The sequence below is a fragment of the Sinohyriopsis cumingii genome, chromosome 6, assembly GCF_028554795.1.
Source record: "Sinohyriopsis cumingii isolate HCF-2022 chromosome 6, ASM2855479v2, whole genome shotgun sequence".
NCBI classification, from domain to species: Eukaryota; Metazoa; Mollusca; class Bivalvia; order Unionida; family Unionidae; genus Sinohyriopsis; species Sinohyriopsis cumingii.
The window spans coordinates 16449127-16468664 of NC_142966.1; the positions used below are offsets into that span (position 1 = coordinate 16449127).

Sequence of the window (19538 nt, forward strand, 5' to 3'; positions counted from 1 at the left end):
TTAGCATTCATATGTTGCAAACATTTAAAAATCTTCGTATCTTACCAAAACTGCATTTCCAGCCACCGAACAATTTCGGTAAATATTCATTATTGAACGCTCACGTGATCATCAGGACTTCTTTACTCTGTGAAACAAAGATAATGTTTTCTTTATCTATTCCCCATATATCTAACTTGTGATAGATTTGACAAGAAAGAGAATATGCACAATATATGATCAAAACATTTTTCAAGTACGAACAGTACAGACGTAATCTTCTGCAAAGAAATTCCTATCCTGTTACATGAGGTGGTGGTGGTGTATTCATCTTATACAGGGTGCAGTACGTTCCATTTATAAGCAGTATACTACCCATCAAATTTATATTTGCTCTTTGCATTTCTTCTTATACTTCTTACGTTAAATACGATCATTTTGTTATTCAAATGAAAAACAAAACAGGAACCGTTGGTCAAAATATTGATGATGAACGGTTTTCTAATATCGCATATGTATACACATGCTAAATTTGGAAAGGTTTCATAAATCTTGTTTTTTCTTAGTTAATATGTATCATCAATTTATTGTACTCACATATTTTCCAAATACATTTGTGTTGAAAAACATTTATTTGTAACCAGGTTTAAAAGTGAGAAAAGAGCTAGAAGTTATGTATGAATCCATTTGTATTCCTGATTTCATTACATGTATACATTTACATTTAACTTCTTGTCAGTATCATCAATGAAATGTACCGAAACATTTTGTGATGGAACCTTGCGAGGGTGTCTTTATAAAAATTGTATCCTTCTTACACCAGAATTGAATCGGAATGCAAGGCCTTCTAAAGACCGAATTCAACGGGTAAAAAGGAGCTATTGAAACCGCATGTTCTTTTTCTTTCAATGGGAGCTCTGGATCACATGCCATGTATTTGATTCCATACTACATTTATGCTAAAAATAAAACTAGAAGCAATAATAATTCTTTTTACGGTCACTCTGATAACACTATTTGATATATTTTCTATTCATATTGTTAAGAGTGACGTTGCTTCATCCATTATAACGCATGTGATTTATATATGATTTTGCAATCGATTACAACTTCGCTAGACGGAGGCATTAGTACATTAAGATATATATATATATATATATATATATATATATATATATATATATATATATATATATATATATATATATATATATATATATATATATATATGACGCAATTAAAATGATTATGACAAACTTGTTGTGGTTATAAATTGTTACATGGTAACTTTATTTATATTTTCTATTTCACAATAATTATGAAAAATAGAAACAAATGTTAACCTTACATATGACCTTTATTATTTTTATGAATTTAATAGCCTCTAAAATTGAGCAATTACTTACGTGTTAAATGAGTTCACGTTTTGTAATTTACCTTAGTTTGTTTACTATGTAAATGCTCGCACAATCAAGAATATGATCATATTAAACATATTGGAAAACTAGATGACTCGGACTGTCTGTGTTCAAGCTTATCAAATGATAATGACAAAATGTGGACATCTTATTAAAACCCTTTGAAAGGTTCAGGCTAGACACAGCGTGAGATTTCCACAAACCTTCTTTGTATTCATATACTAGATTTGTGTTCCCTTGACTGCAATATTTAGAACACTTTCTGGAGTCATGTATGTGGCACAACGTCAAATAGAAAATCGTAAAAATACCTTGAAATTTTCAAATGATTTTATTTCCATAAGTTTTGATGTTTGGAGAATTGGAACGTCACATATATGTAATATACTTAGCTCTATATTGGGCTGAAATTACTGAAGTTAAAATAAGAGATATTTCAGGATATGTTACACTCTTTCTTGTTGAATCTAACACATGCTTGTTTCGTTTTTTCTGCTTATCATAGGAACCTCCGTATGTAATAATGAAAGAAGATCAAAAGAAAAGAAAGCTGTATGGTAATGAAAGATTCGAGGGCTTTTGTATAGACTTGCTGAACGAAATTGCCAAAATAGAAGGGTTTGATTACACAATTGAGCTCGTACCGGACGGACGGTATGGCGTATATGATAAAGCAACAAAACAGTGGGATGGCATGGTTAGACAGCTTATTGACAGAGTAAGAGTACAAATAATAGATCTAATTATTGAATTTTGTGTTACACTCGACAAATCAACACCTTCACAAATGTGAAAAAACTGTTGAATAAGTACTGCAAAACAATAATTATATTTTAAAGAACAATTTTTTGTGAATCAATTGACACAAAGTTAGTAAAAATGGTACATACATGACTAAGTTCGAAATAGGTAAATTATTACTTATTAACATATCAGTGGTGTATGGTGATTCTTTTTATAACTGAATTTAAGTTAAAACCCTTGGCTAATTAATTTGTATCTAATTAAAAAGATCAATAGTTTCACTGATATGTTTTGAACACGGTTGACATTCTTGCAGCTTTCTTTCGGCCTGCACCTGGGGGTGTGGGATCTATTGATGTATGCTTATAGCAGGGCATCATTTGTCCCATAATTTACATTAAACACGTAATAGAGCGACACTAGGCATTATCAAAGAACTTGTACATATGTTCTATCATGCATCAGTAACGATTTCAGATTAAAGTGATTGTTATCATGCGTAACAAATGCTCCAAAATGATTGAGACTATAAGCATACTCACTTGAACCTATGTAGTTCAAAATTAAATCTGAGTGACTGAGCGGACATCAGTTATGAAAATGTGTCAATAATGTTTGTCTAATTTGTATTGTGCAGTTAAATGATGCCGCTCTTTAATTTGTATTGTCGTTCCAGAAAGCTGACATGGCGATAGCGGCTTTGACCATAAGCTACGAACGAGAGCAGTATATTGACTTCACTAAACCATTCCTTAATTTGGGCATCAGCATTCTTTTCAAAAAGCCTCGCCCGGAGAAACCTGGTTTATTTTCTTTTCTCAACCCTTTAGCACTTGACATTTGGATATATATAGTCGCAGCATATATTCTTGTGAGTTTCACAATCTTTGTTCTTGCCCGATTCAGCCCGTATGAGTGGTACAATCCACACCCATGTAACCAAGACACAGATTCTGTGGAAAACGCGTTCACTCTTTCGAACAGTTTCTGGTTCACCGTTGGGACCCTGATGCAGCAGGGGTCAGATGTAAATCCGCGGGCTGTATCAACAAGGATTGTTGGTGGAACGTGGTGGTTTTTCACTCTGATTATCATATCTTCCTATACCGCAAATTTGGCAGCTTTTCTGACTGTGGAGAGAATGGTATCTCCAATTGAAAATGCCGATGACTTATCAAAACAGACAGAGATTGCATATGGGACCCTGGCAGGAGGGTCCACTATGACATTTTTCAAAGTAAGTAAAATTCTCTATCTGCTTGAATCGTTTAAATTTATATTTTGATCTTTCCGCTCTTTCCTGCTTATCTACTTGCACCAGCAACAATATCATCGAATGATATCGAAACCGTTCTATACTGAAAGCCTTGGAAAAGCATAAATTCTGTAAGAGTCCTTCATAACAATGACTTGCACATAAATTACGGTAAAGGTGTCACATTGTACTGACTGCCTAAGGGCAATGACATAACAGACAGAGCAACCAAAGTTGTCCTTCGGTCATCCGTTTATGAATGGAAGATTCTATATTATAATTTTAAATGTTATATTAATAAGCTTGCTTCATCAACTGGGCAAATTATATCACATGATAACTACTCAAACAAACATCGAGATTATCTAATCTTTTATTGGCTTTTTCCATCCCTCCTTTTAAAACAAATATTAGAGATGAGTTGGTATTCATTTGCCCACTTAGATGAGTCGCATATTTACCTACTTAAAGGGTGGACCTAAACCAGATTGCGTGCGTTGCCAGTGCCCTCTGATTGAGGAACACATTCATCTTATAACACGTTTTTTCATCTGATAGAGTGCGTTTTATATCAAAACATTAGTCTCTAATTTGGAATTCGACTGTTTACTTACTTTTTATATTATATATGTCTGAAAGAATATTTACATCGTTGCCTTTAATCGTTTAGATTGCTAGTTTTTAATTCTATCTTTTATTTTACCTTTGCCAGTTTTACTGCGAAACTGTTACTCTGCACTAAAATATCGAGGATACGTTGATGTATTGCTGAACCTTATACATACATGGATTCTACTTGCACCGTCATGTTATCAACTCTCTTTAATTAGCTTTAATTTTGCAATCAGAGCGTTTGTTTTTGTAATTGTCAATAATAACCAATTATTTTCAATATTTGCTTCAAAATGCTTTGTTCGAATATTGACAAAATACCTAACTAAACGTATGGTCGTTGGATGATTTCTAAATGTAAATAATTTCGTGTACTTTCTATTATCCGTAACACTTTATTATTATTATTAGTAGTAGTAGTAGTAGTAGCAGTAGTAGTAGTAGTATTGTTGTTGATGTTGTTGTTGTTGTTGTTGTATTTGTGTTTACATATTTCCACTACGAGGAGTCTTTGAACTTCTTCCAAACTCTTGCCTCGTTGGTGAGTTTTTGGGTACTGATCTTTCATTATCCACCTTGTTTATGCAGTTATGATTTATTATAATAGATTTTCTTTACATATGTGGCTACGTTCAGATCCATCGAGATGGAATCATTCTAGAAGAGGAATATATGCAAAGTGTGTTGTGTATTTCAAGAGAAGTGAACTGATGATTACTTGTTCAACATTCAAAACGCGAACCCTGATTGTACGATTTGTTTTTTTAAAAAATGTTTCCGTTTTGAAAGTATTTAACTTGAAAAAGCACTCTTATTCCAGGCATTCCAATTACGACAATTTCAAAGGCAAACTGAGGAAAGATATGGTAGAAATTTGGAAATGGGTTTGGCTGGCTAACACATACTTTTCAGCGAACGTTATAATGAAACTAGCATTATTTGGACAACCTTTATTTTCAGTAAAAGAATTGTGAAACACTCGAAGCCATGGTCTGAGGGAGACATTGTCAAATAATCTCAGTTCTGTCGCGAAAGTAATGCTTCCTGACAAAAGCAAGGAGTTGAACAAATACCTCTTTTTTGTTGGACTCGGGCAAGACGTATCGACAGAATGGCTGAGGACATAAAATTAAATCTCAAAGAACTGTTTACACAATGTGAAGCGTTTCCAATTGCACTAGACTAGAGCATATATGTCAACGATACAGATCAACTGGTTAATTTGGTTGGCAGAGTTTATGCTAAATTCAAGATTACCGAAGTACAGTTTGCGCTTCAACTAATACAGAATACCACAATGAGAGAAGACATTTTCCCGGAAGTACAAAATGCTTTTAATAAGAGGCTAAGCGGGATATCAGCTGAAAGGGTTCCAACTAGGGTTGGCTCAATCGCATCGAAACGTTGTTGCTAAAATCAGATTGGAGTTATCTTATATGAAAATCGATTGGAAGAAGTGAATGTTTCACTGCATTTTGCAATAATAAAACTTGTACACATTAAGGCATTTTAGAACAATCACAGACTCTGGAAAAGCAAGTTTAGAAATTGCAGTGCTTGTTATTTTCCCGCACCAAGAATCAAAACAATACATTTTGATGTGATGCATATGCAGACAATTCAACAACTTTCTGATTAAAGAATTCAACACCATGTTCCACGATTTTCGGGAACAAGACACTGCAGTATACATATTTCCCAGGTGACAATTATCCTAAACGTTCCTCTTTCACTCGGAAAATAATGACCCGATTCTGAAACACTTTTGCCTGCGAGCAATTTGTTTCTAGAATTATGTTAGTCAAATCTAAAATGAGGATGAGAATAACTGATTTACTTCTAGGAATGACTGCCTGTTGCAACGTCACATATATTCCCCCAACCATTGACCTTCTTATGAGGGGACATGAAATCCCAAAAATTACACTGAAGGCTTCTGATTTTATTTAAATTTAATTTGAAAGTGGCGAGTATTTTAAATCATGTTGTATTGATTTAAGTTAATAGCTGAATACAAATCTCATGCATCGTTTGTTCTTCTCCTATTCTACTTGTGTCCTTTGTACACTAATAATTACATTTTCCTAAAGGAAATACCATTATTTTTTACGGTTAATGTTTACGTTGTACTGAGTGTCGAGCTGTACATTTAAAAATCGCTATGAGACCCGTGCCCTGAAGTAAGTTGCAAGTGTTTAATATAGCTATTCCTAGGTTTTAATAAGTATATGACATGTTACGTAGCGCGGTTATTCGGTTACGTTTCGGTTTCTGTGTTACGTGTAACCAAACTTTACTAATTCTTTAAGTGACCGTTTTTAAAAAAAAATTAAATTCCCTAAGGTCCTCAAAATGGCATCTTAATGATATATTCTAGTGGGCCTGTAGAGTGTTCCTCAATGATAAACCTAATATGTTCAACATTACCACATGGCCTCAGTGTTTCCCAGTCCGAAAGGACCAGAGTGGAATTTCTTTTGAGGTTATATAGAGTTCCCGGCTGATGTATCCAGGTCTGTATATCTATTGTGACTGTAATTGCATTTGACGGGTTCGCGGGAGTATTTCCTTCAGCTTCTGGCTAATGACAAATCTCATTTTTACCAGTCTGTCCAAATAATGAGTTGGCAAATTATAATTAGAGCTTACATGAGCTATACAGACCGAACACTAATAAGACAAGGAACAGAATCAATACATAAATTAAATTAATTAGCTAAAATATATTCCATTTAGAAAACTTTCACTAGTTATTAAGACTCGTTTTCTGACGCCGTTTGACTTGAATAAGATGAAACAGTGTTCTGACATAAATAATTTGTTTTGAAAAAGAAATGTGAATCCCTTACACAATCAATACTTTAAACATATGAAATTAATTGAGTGGATGAAATTGCCCGATTTAAAAATAAACGGACGATTTTAGTGGGGATACAGTTTCATGCGGGTGCTACTATATTGCCTGAAAACCCAATCAAAATAAACAATTTCGCGATTGATTTAATGTTGTGGACATTTGTTACCCAATAAAAACAAAAACTAAATCTTTACGAATTTTCTTTATTCTACAACATATGCCTCCTTAACGATTCTTTCCTCTCATTACCTGTACTATGATATGGGTCATTCTACATGAGGTAATTACCGAGAGTCAAGAGCGTGATCGTGCAATATGATTAACATTTTGAACTCCGAGAAAATGTAGATTAACGAATGCCGGTGATCTATTGATTTACCAATCATATTACACCTTTCACAGTCATGAAAGTCAAAATCTTCTTTCGTAACATAACATTTCCAATGATAAATCTCCCGAACAATAAATGTATCCCCTTATCTGATAAGTTATTTAACATCACGGGGACGGAGAAGTACGAAACGTCATCAGAAAATAAATCATCACTGGTGCCGATTTAACACAGGTCGATCTTGATTCAAATCAGACTGCCTGAGAGTAATACTTTAGTATTACTAACATAAAAAATTATATACATCCAATTCGCAACTAACAATTTCATCTCCATTGGATCAGTTTATGACAATATCAATTATTTAACTTAACCCTGCCACCCACCCGCTCCACGCGAGCGGAAGGGCACCTTTGACACTATGGAGGAAGCCCTAAAGTACAAAAACAGTAGACGACTTTCCATGCTGGCAAATAATAGTATATTTGTAGAACACTATAGCTTAAGCAAGGCGCACACTACTGTTTACGGATCGGAAGAAATTATTATTCATCTCCAGAACTATGTATTAAACAAGACCTTACACTTTTTAACTTTCAGCAAAACTATTTTTGGACTGAAAGCGAGGATTAACATGTATGTGATTAGTTCTTTAAAATGTTTAATATTAAAAATTGTGATCAATTACTTTCGTCTAATGGAATTGTTTTATTTTGTAGGATTCCAAGATAGAAACATATCAAAGGATGTGGAATTTCATGGAAAGTAAAGAGCCAAGTGTGTTTACTAAGACTTATGAGGAAGGAATACAAAGAGTGTTGCAAGGAAAATACGCATTTTTTATGGAATCCACAGCTATTGAATACATAACACAAAGAAACTGTCAACTTATGCAAGTCGGAGGTTTCCTTGATTCAAAAGGATATGGTATAGCAACTCCAATAAGTAGGTATACGATACTTTGTGGTTTATATACACTTCTGTTTATCCCTTTCACACCAAAGGGTAGATACAATACAGAGTTCATTCCTGTAAATAAAAATACAAAACCCTTAAAAATTCTTAATGTTAACCTTTAACAGTTACTATAGACCTTTCACATTCAAAACTCGGATAACGTTTACGAACGCATTGAGTTTATTCTTGCATACATACATACATGCATCGTAAGAGAGACGGCTGCATGTAGGTGTAAGCATTTCCAGCATCGTTCTTACAATATTACATACATATCTACACGTATTTACCTTCCTACCTCCTACCTATGAACCTAATTAATTACCTAACTACCAATATCCATACATCGTGCGATCAATGCACACTAAAATTCATCCATCCACCCGAAAGAAGAAATGAAGGTAAACCGATGTTATGGTCCTAGCGACAAAACGTACCTTGTCAAAAGAGCATATCCAATGCATGACGTGTGGTGTTTCTTTATAGTACTTTTCATTACTTAAGCTTGGAATCACCTGCAAGCACATGTAAGGGACAAGACTGCACATTTATTGTGTTTCCAAAACATTACAAAATGGTCACTGTAATATTAATAAGTGCAGTATTGTCTGTTTTGTTGTATTAAAAAAAAACAAGATATTAAAATACTGCTGATGACTTATTCTGTAAACAAAAATGATTACCGTATCGAATTAAATACCTACAAGGAAGATAAAAAGAACTTCGACGAGAAGCGAGCACGATACCTCTGACTTGATTATTAAATACTGATCCTAATCAAACGATTCTACTCTTGAAATTTTTATCCACTCATGTCCAGATACGAGAGGTTACATTTTAACCAAGCTTTTTACCCTTGAGAAATGAAAGTATGTCATCAGAAAATGACTGATAATAATGAACCAGATACCTATTCCTTCCATTTCAACTATTTCTGCGATTTCTGTCAATTTTAAATTAGAATGATAACTGAATAGAAATTTTGAAATTGAACAGTCGTAATGGATAATAGAATACATAAGTAATAGATAAACATTTAACAAAGTACTAGAGATAACGGCACCATGCAAATACACGTAAGAATTATCGTGGATATCGCATGGCATGTTATTACATATCGGAAATTAATTGATATAAAAGCTTTGAATGTAAGTAGAGTAGAACCACTTAATTAATAATGTTTGATAAAAATTGCAAAGTCAATGTGCAACAAAGGTATGGAGAAGAAACTTTGTTCGTTTGTACGTGCCTGGTAGGTAGTGTAATCAACACCGACAGTGCATAATCAGATCTGACTTTAATTTCGTGTGTAACTTAAGCCGTGTTCCACTTTGTAACAATTAGTCAAGAAACATATCTAGGGTAAAGAGCTAATCGATTAAACCACGCACGCACTTAACACGTTGAAAAAAAGAACTCATATATGAACTTAACAAAATGGCTGAAATTATGTGATATCGTTATACACCCATATCCCGCAGCCGATACTAAGTCACAAATGTTATATTTGCGTGCAGTTCCTCCGTCGAAAATGATTATATCGTACAGTGTCGTTTATCAATGATGGAAATCGCATATGAGATCTCACACATGTGAGTTCATAGCAACGGCTGGTATAATAATTATATTTCTGAGATATTATTAATTGGCACATCCACCAATAATAATTCGATTCGATTTTATAATGGTGGTGGCTAAGTTTGACTGTTGGGAACTTTAATCTATTATTTTTTAAATTCCTATTTTATAATTATAGTCATGCATAATCAAAACTTTCATTAAGATTTTACTGTTTCGTACAAACGCACCAAACTTATAACAATGCGCATACATGCAGAGCCGCGATCAATCATACCACTAGGTTGGGACGCCGAGATCGATAAAAGCTCCAGACTGGAAGGCGTAGCTCTTCGCGGGAGGCACCCACGCGAGTTTTCAATTGGGAACTTTGATAAACATCACAGCCGCAGCTTCGCCTCAAGCCTGTGTATGTCACCCACAGGGATTTGTTGCGTTATCTGCGTTTGCAAAGGTTGAAAACTCACGCAATATAAAAATTGTAATTAAGATCATTAAAAAAAATCTAAATCTTGCATACCACACTAATATCATTAATTGTTGGCCTAAAGAACATTCATGACAGGCATCAATCAATCCATCACTCGTCCCTAGTATTGGTATCATTTAAGTACATAATAAATAACTTAATACATTCCTGTAATATATTTCCATCATCTCTCATTTTGCCTTCATCATGGACATATTGTATTCATAGTTTGCTTTAGTTTATCTATCGTAATCACGCCTCTGCTAAGTTCACGCTTGTATGATCAAGGACATACATCGTAACTCTGGTTTGTAATTATCCATGTAGAAATTCCTAACATCATAGGAAATGAAACACAGCAATAATGTATTTTCACGTAGAAGTCATGATAATCACCAAGATATCTAATTTGAAACGTTCTGTAACATCTTTTTAATGCTGATAACTCTAACTTATTGTGAGTGTCGATCTACAATTTAGAAAACATTCTCAGACACGATAAATTTGAATTCATCAATACCGTCTTGAGTCATCCAACATTTTTGAAACCACATAAAAAGATTACCTTATTCTCTCCAGCCAAAATATCAATATTTTATTCCTGGTTTATTTTATGAAAAATAATATCTGCAGGTATTCAAATAACTTGTCAGGTGCCTTTCATTACGTTTATGGTCCTCGTTTCCTGACAACAATTCCGGTAAATGTGTACGTCTTTGTTCTCATTACGAGTATAATCGCTAATTCTAGCTGGACCTTTTCAAAAATCAAACTTTCTAAACGCTTCTTCAATCTTCTTCCGACATTGTTCGGCACCTGAAAAAATATACAACAATTCAGATAATATGCAACGTTGAATATATACTCATTACACGCTATATTAAAGAAGACTAAGGCCATCTGATTTTATTTATATTTTATTTAATTTTGCATGTTTGCTGAATTAATTTATATTGTACTTTGAAAACAGATTAATTCTAGTTATAAATTTCTTCTGTAAGTTATTTAAATTTTTTATTTTTATTGGGAATTTAATTATTGAAGTAATTTATTACAGCACTACTTATTCAAAAACAAAAAGTATTAACTCGACTTTTTACGAAATGGTATAGTGATCGTTTGTTACAATAATTCTACACTCGTAAGTAATTCGTTTCTTTTTGTTTCCTCAGATTTATAATTTTTTCTATATCCCACAAATTGTATACTTGGCATATGACTGCATATCAAATATTCGAATTGACAAATGCAGCCATTTTAAATATATTGAACGTAGCGTAGTGATTATTTGTTCAACTCAATTAAATGTATGCATTTTATACATCTTACAATGATTTATTTATCTCATTTCGCGTAAAAGAAACTTGTTATTCTTCGGGTGTGCTTCAATCGTTCCAGTTGTTGATATGAAATTTTAATTAACGTTGAACATTCACTTCACCAAGTATGTGATTACTCCCTTGTGTGCGAGCAATGGGTAATCATGAACGTACAAATGATCACGTGTGACACCGCACCGACGGCATAAGTGGTTTGGTTATCTGCCATGGATGCGCCATGCCGCGGGTTCGAACCCTTGCCGAGACATACAAAAGACTTACTAAAACGGTAATAGCAGCTGCCTCTCTTATAGCTTAGCACTGAAGAGTTAGTTTTAAGACTGGTAGGACTAGCGTCAGGATAATGTGACTGGGTGAGACATAAAGCTAGATGTCTGAGGCATGATGCCACAGTACTAGACATCACTGTAATCTACCACTCTGCAGATATCGTAACGATATGACTAAAAGTGTTAAAACTACGTTAAAAATATAAATTATATGTACAAACAAACCCAGAGAAGAGCATGAAAATCGGTTATGTTACCATATACATAATTCATTGATATATGACACAAGTCCGTTAATATATCCATTCATTGGGTAAGACGGATATTATGTACAATTAAATAATTGTTTATCATGTTATTGTGTCGAGTGTGTATTAGTACAGGTAAGGTTAAATAGGGATATTGTTACCATTGACTACGTTGAAACGGTTTGCCGCTAATGGAGTATAAGGAGTGAGTGAAATAATTAATAATAACAGAACATTGTAATTTTTATTCCCATTGATTTTACAATATCCGAATGCTTGAGCCAAAGGTTTAAATGTTGGAATAATGATGATGATTAACAACCACTATTAGCTGATAACATGCGTTCATATTTTCGAGCTGAACATCAATAACCTGCTTCCTCTTTACAAATACAAGAATTATAAGTTTTAAACTGCATGTTCAATTTTGGTAGCAGGGAACATATACATATATAGTACAGATAAGTACCCTATAATTTATCTTTTAAATGTAAATATTTAATTAAAATATTTCCAGGGGCAAATTCTTTGGAGAACAGGCATGCTAGTCTGTGGTAATTATTATATTACAGCGTACAGAAGATAATTATCAAAACAAATATTGACCAAATATATTGACTTTATGCTTTTTTTGAAATTCAAATTAAAACTCTAAGCTCACTTTTCTAGGCATATTTCTACCATCCGAAAGCAATATATTAACGCAATCAATGTTGTTTTTGAAACTAAAGATGTTGGTTTTATAATGAATTCGAACTTCTTACATTTCACGCATAAAACTATAATTTCTCTGACTCGTTCAAAATCCTTCAACTTATCTATATAAATACATATTATGTACGTGAAAGGCTCCTTAAAAAAAGCGGATGATACATTGCTTTAATTAAATCAAACTCTATGCATGCAATTACAATTCCGCCTACTTGTCGACCTACTTACCAAGCTTCAGATCTACAGACGTACATACATACGTTCACATTTATCACGAAAAAAATACTATTGGCAGCAAATGTTGGCAAATAATAAGCTGTTTCTTGCAGGATTTGTTAGAAGAAAAACAAAACATTTTAAGGAAATGAGCACATGAATATTATTCCTTTATATATGATCATTAAAAGTGCACTATCTTAATTGTTTCCAAGTTACACATGTGTTCCTACTTTATGGTAATTAGGTAGCAAAATAAAGCAAAATACAAATTTGAAAATTAACACGTAATTTAGGTATCAAATTGTACACTGAAAATGTAAGAGGAACTTAAAGTATTATCAAATGAATCCAAAATAATCCTTAAAAGCTCTGTTCATGTCCAATCGACTCGAACGTTCCAAATGAGTTTCAAAACGTCGAGGATAATGGTTTGCCGACAGTCATTATGTATCAAAATGGCATTGCCAAGAACTCATTTAAATAATTTACAATAGTCCATATTAATATTTTAGTCAAATGAGCACTTTATGGTTCCAAAGAATAATCTGAACAAATATTTGCTCTAAACAATATCTAAACAAAACAATGCATACATCTGAAGACTGGTGTAAAAACAAGAACATAAGCAACAAAAATCAGAAACAGGCATGAATGTAAAATATGAATGAATTTTATTTATCAGTTGTCTCCTTTTATACATATTCAAGAGTCTATTACGACTTTTTACCCCACTAGACCTAACCCGTCCAATGTAAAATAATTTGATTATTTTAATAACCCAAGAATTAGCCCAAACGTATCCACAGGTTCAATATATAGATTGAATTTAACTTGTCAGCACTTATTTATAGCTTAATATCTTAACAAATAGATCCCATACCCACCCATGGATAACAAATTAACTACGTATTATTGTGCCAATAGAAGACCACTACCATGTACATTCATAAACACAAATTGTAAACTACATAAGCACAATAATGTAAAAAGTTACTAAATATCGATGGCTATATTTCTGTTCTTTATTTCAGATTCACCTCTGAAAGACAGGTTATCGATGGCTATTCTTAGTCTGCAAGAAGAGGGAAAGATTCAAGTACTTTACAACAAGTGGTGGATAAGTACAGGAAAGTGCAATAAAGATGACAAAGACAACAAAGCGAATTCTCTTGGTGTGGATAACGTTGGTGGAATCTTTGTTGTGCTTATCGGTGGATTAACTCTTGCGGTCTGTATAGCCATTCTCGAATTTACTTGGAAGTCGAAAAGGAACTCCAGAGAAGATAAAGTAAGAAAAATATAACAAGGGGCTCAATTTTCTATAATACTGACTTTTGACATTAAGTAAATTTCTCTCGCATGACATTTCATTTTTTTTACCTCAATACTGCATGGTAAATTCTATTCCTTCCAGCCATAATAATTCAGCGACGACACAACCATTAGCACGACGAGACATGCTTTTTCAGATATGTACTCCAACTGCAGGCAAGCACACTCGCGGAATATTTGCCAATTAACTTTATGGGCTTGCTGGAAAAAAATTAAGATATACTTCAGCAAAGTAATGTTTTGCATTTTTCGATTTCAGCCAATACGTTTAATTTTATTATGTCATCACATATTTTTTTAATGACCGCTCTGGTGGCCTAGTGGTTAGAGCGTCCGCCATGGATGCCTTTCAAACACATTCATAATAGAAGGTAAACGAAAAATGCACTACTAGGTCTAAGGTGAACAATGAAATCATAAACGTAGAGCAATGAGATTGATCGCTAAAACACAAATGCAATTTTAGAAACATTTCAGGTAATGCATTTTATACGATTGTTGGGCCGCTTCAATGGTTTTGTTTTGTTTGTCTCGCAAGCTTTGTGCATGTGAAAATATCGTTATTTTGTATGCTTCGGCTGGTTTGTTTCATTTCAATTGATTTGTAAATATGTTTATGATTAGAAGAAAAAATGTTTTAAGTCCGATAATAAAGCGTAGCGCAGTAAAAATCTACACTCTCGCTAGAAGCTTTCTGCTTATAAGTTTTGCTATCACAATACCACATCAAGCACAATTTGCATGATATTTTTTTTATATCTTCCATCCAATTGGTTCGTTCATTAAGATTAAGAGTTTCGAACCTTATATATTGGTCTACATACACAGATTTGTACTTAAGTCGTTAGTACGTGATGATAAAATAAAAAACAATATTATTCTTATTTACTTATAGTGTATCATCAGCCCGATGCCAATCATTGAATCTGGTTAAAACTATGAGTGTTTGTATTAATTTGCCGATAGTGCAAAAACAAAACATTAATTACTAGAAAATTAATATTATTTGCCACTAAGTAAAATCATATCCACTGCAAATCGGCAAAAGGCCTACACTTTCGAGGAAACATCTGCTAGACACTAACTAATCCGAATTACGAACGAGAGAGAACATCTAACATATATAGGAATTTATTTTACTGTTGTGGAATAGGACCCCGATGTCATCATCCTCTAAAATGATTAACTGCCTGGCTATAATGTAGAAGTAAATTCCGAAAGTGTGGAAATATGCATATGTTTGCAATTTTTCACATCAATCGGAGCAACCTCCACCTTTCCAATTACAGCCAAAAGAAAGAAATTAACGCAAGGTAACTAGGATCCACTTGGTGGATTGATTTCAATATATCGAGGAAAGGGAAAACCCAAATAACACAAACATATTTGAAACTAGTCGTCCGTTTCCAGAATAGATGTAGACAAATTATTAGATCATTTTAAACATATGCAAGCTAAGAAACACGTTGTTAACTGATAACAACATTTTGATATTTTGAAATTAATGATTTAATTTTCAAATACACAGAGATTTAATATTTCATCAACTAATTACGAAAGAGCTTATTGTTATTATTGTTTTGCATTTTTATTTTTCATTTATTTTGGCTTTTACTCCATGTTGTGTTACACGTAATTATGAAGCAAAATCACGTGGATATGTAATGAGACATGCACTACTCAGCAACGTATATTTCTGTAGTGTAGAGCAGGATTATCGGTGTCCATCTTCGTGGTGGCTATTCACTTGTTTCTTCATTGTCCAATGACGATTGCCTAAACTCTCACTCTGAGTATCCATGATGCCAGCATTAGGATATATAGTAGAAATCTCAATTTTACATTACAGTATCATTATTAGTTTATGTTAATGATCGAAAGATGCAATGATATCCCTGCTTTTATTTGGCTTGAAATGAGAATGTCCTGACTGTTTTTATATAGGATCAATATAATATGTTGCCCCAGACGTGCTCGAACAATCACATTTATTTAAGTAATATCAATTGCATTTCTGCGCATTATATTTACTCTTGTTTAGACCACCTGGGTGCAAACTTATTCACAATAGGTGGTGACATTAATAGGTGGTGTCCTAATCAGGGACCAAATTTTACAGACTCCTTGAATAGTTCCTCATAAGACAGATCTAATTTACCAGTTTCTTCTTACAATCTACCTAACTTTTCACACCACCTCTCCATTGCGCACGACAATGTTCCACGTACTTTGTCCGAATTAGATATATTGTATTCAGAATTGTAGGAATTGTATATGCTTGTCTTTACTGAATATTGCCTTGATTTCTTCAGATGACCTCGCCCTCCAATTTTAGCTCAACACATTTAGAAAATATTGTGCTGGTGATAGTGACGGTGGTGTCATAATATATGTCAAATAAATGCTTCATTTCAAAGGGAGAAATAATCCTTGACCTAAATTCTCTTGAGTGCTTAAGGACTGAATTTCCATCTAAAGACAAGTTAAGGGAGCCTTGTTATATAGACCTCATAATGCAAACAACGCGTTAGTGATAGAGGACACCATACATCTTGCCGCTGATACGGGGATTAGAGACATTATTGTAATAGGCGACTTTAACTTCAGTGCCTGGTCCATAAAGGGCAACACTGTGTGATGGGCTTATCCTTCTCCAAGAGTGTAATCAGCCGATTTCAGATCACTGAAAACTCTTCAACCATATTGATCTGATACTTGCAGTGAATAATGAAATTTTAATGTATGGGCTATTGGAGATTTTATTCTTACAAGAGATTAGACAGCAATGTCCCATTTATGGAATATTCAACGACAGGAAACCAAACCATAGCTAGTTTCTGAGGCATATATGAACATTTTCTATGTCTGGGCAATGTATTCCGAGCAGACCTGTGAATCTTTGACCATCAGAACATCCTTGAATCAAAACGGCAATCAAAAGTTCAATAAGCAGCCTATAGAGAACAAAAACAATTTTAACGATTCGAGAAGCAAGCCACTCATAAACATACTGCCAAAGTAGCAATAACGCTGAACTCATACACTATATCATCGAAGGACTGGTCGTCAGTCCTTAAGGTATTCGTCATTCCTCACCATATACATTCTATTACATACCTTCAACATAACGATTCGATAATTACAGGTGAAGATTACAAAGCTGAATTTTTTCCCAGTATTGTTAGAGACCAGTTTGTACTAGAAGAAACAAATCTTAACATTCAAGATATACATTTTGACTCGGATGTAAGCTTAAGTTCTATAGAACTAACGCTAAATGAAGTACAAATGTTTTCCAATCCCTTCGTCAGAGTAGTACTTCTGATCCCGATCGTCTAAATAAGTGTATTCCATGTGAGCTGGATAGTTATTATATCCCCATTGTCTTTAAGTAACTGAACAGCGCGAAATCCAACGAATATTGTAAAATCAACAAATAATTGTCTTCTTAGAATACAGAGTGATTATTTAAGTACACTTAAGTAACATCATTGCGAATTAAATCCCAATTAGTCTTTAAAGTTCTATCACAAGTCCAAAAGTACAGAGACGCCTGTATAAATTCCAGTTTTTAATGTGCCGATGTGCCAATGTCGTTGCAGTGTTGACGTGCTAACAGTCTTGACGTATTACCATGATATAATCTAAAACATATCTAAATGAACTCAAAAATAAATAATCATTTAGTCCTAAATTCAAAGATCACTTTGTAATCCCAATGTATAATTTAAATAAATAAATCCTCTCAAATTATAACTGGCAACATATAAAGTTAATTACTATAAAGACCGAAATTATGATAGGAATTAAGATTATTTACTTACTTCTTTATAATAAAACCTAAGTCACAACAATAGGACCAGGATGAGTGTCAAATGTTCATTGCTAGAACCTTCTGAGTTGGAAATAATATCTGATCTATTACTAATAATTTAGTAAATACCATATAAAATATCAGGTACACATGGTTTGTTCTATATAACTACCAATGTCCTGAACTCATGTCCAAATAATCGAGCAATAATACTCTTAAATATAATCTAAAATCATAGACAATAATTAGTTTAATAAGTTGTTTACAGAAAAGACAATAATCCAATAGGCAAACCTCCCACCCTCGATTACAAAGAAAGCTTAAAACACAATATACATTAAATATACATGATATAATGAACTCTTACATCCGCTTTGTTCACTTTTTACCCATCTCTTAGAACTCGACCTTTCCAGACAATTGGACAAAAGCAAACTTTTGTACACTTTTAAAGAAAAGCAACCCGTCAATCCTATCTAATTACAGATAAATTTTGTTTCACAATAATGTTGCTAAATTTCTTGAAACACTGATATTTAAACACATATTATCAGTGACAAGACATTCTTACACTGCTGAAAAATCTGCGGCGTAAGTAACGAATTGTACAGGGTGTGGCACAAAAGACTTGTTCACAAATTGAAACTACTGGTATCACAAGAAGCTTTAACATTATGGTTGGCTAGCTGTCTCAAAAGCAGAAGACAACGTTGGATACTTCAAGGTGGGTTTAGACAGAGTGGAGTTATATTATAGCTGGTATGCAACAAGATTGGATATAGGTCCCTTACCTTTCTTGATCTCACCTATATATATGATCTACTCCTTTATATAAGTTTATTTTCAGATGACATAATTCTCTTTCAAATTGTAGATAGTCATTCCTTAACCGAAAATCTCTGACAGAACATATTTCACAGTGGGCAAATAATTGGCTTGTCTCTGTCAACCCTTCTAAACATTTAACCCCAGACAGTTTCTCGGACAATGAATAAATCCTTCCATCCTTCCATCCACCACTATACGTGTTATCCAAAGAGTATAGGAAGTTGACGTGCACATATAGATTGGAGTCCTTCTCTTGAATGACTGCTCATGGCACAAAGAAATAAAGTGCATGGTCAAGAATTAATGTAATATAATGCGTAAGCTCAGATTCTAACTTGAAACGAAATCTGTTGAGATTACGTTTACGTCCTTTATATGCCTCATTCTGGAATATGATAATATAGTTTGAGATAATGCCACATTACTCTATGAAACAGAAGTCGGATAAAGACAAAATGAGGTAACCATGATTGTGACTGGTGCTAACAAAATTAGTATCTATCGAAACGCGATACAGATGATCAGGATGGAAAAGTCTTGAACACAAGCTTATGAGTTGACATTTGGCGCAAGCCAT

The 19538-nt window shown here is 33.6% G+C and overlaps 1 protein-coding gene across 2 annotated transcripts in view; it reads left to right on the forward strand.

Annotated features, from left to right (window-relative positions):
- LOC149796424 (glutamate receptor ionotropic, kainate 2-like) overlaps positions 1 to 19538 on the forward strand; it is a 342732-nt gene that overhangs the window by 314807 nt on the left and 8387 nt on the right. For both annotated transcript variants that reach the window (XM_089960221.1, XM_089960222.1), the window contains 4 exons: positions 1903 to 2115; positions 2818 to 3378; positions 7916 to 8141; positions 14019 to 14275. In XM_089960221.1, coding sequence (XP_089816347.1) covers positions 1903 to 2115; positions 2818 to 3378; positions 7916 to 8141; positions 14019 to 14275 — 1257 coding nt within the window. The remainder of the gene's footprint in view (positions 1 to 1902; positions 2116 to 2817; positions 3379 to 7915; positions 8142 to 14018; positions 14276 to 19538) is intronic.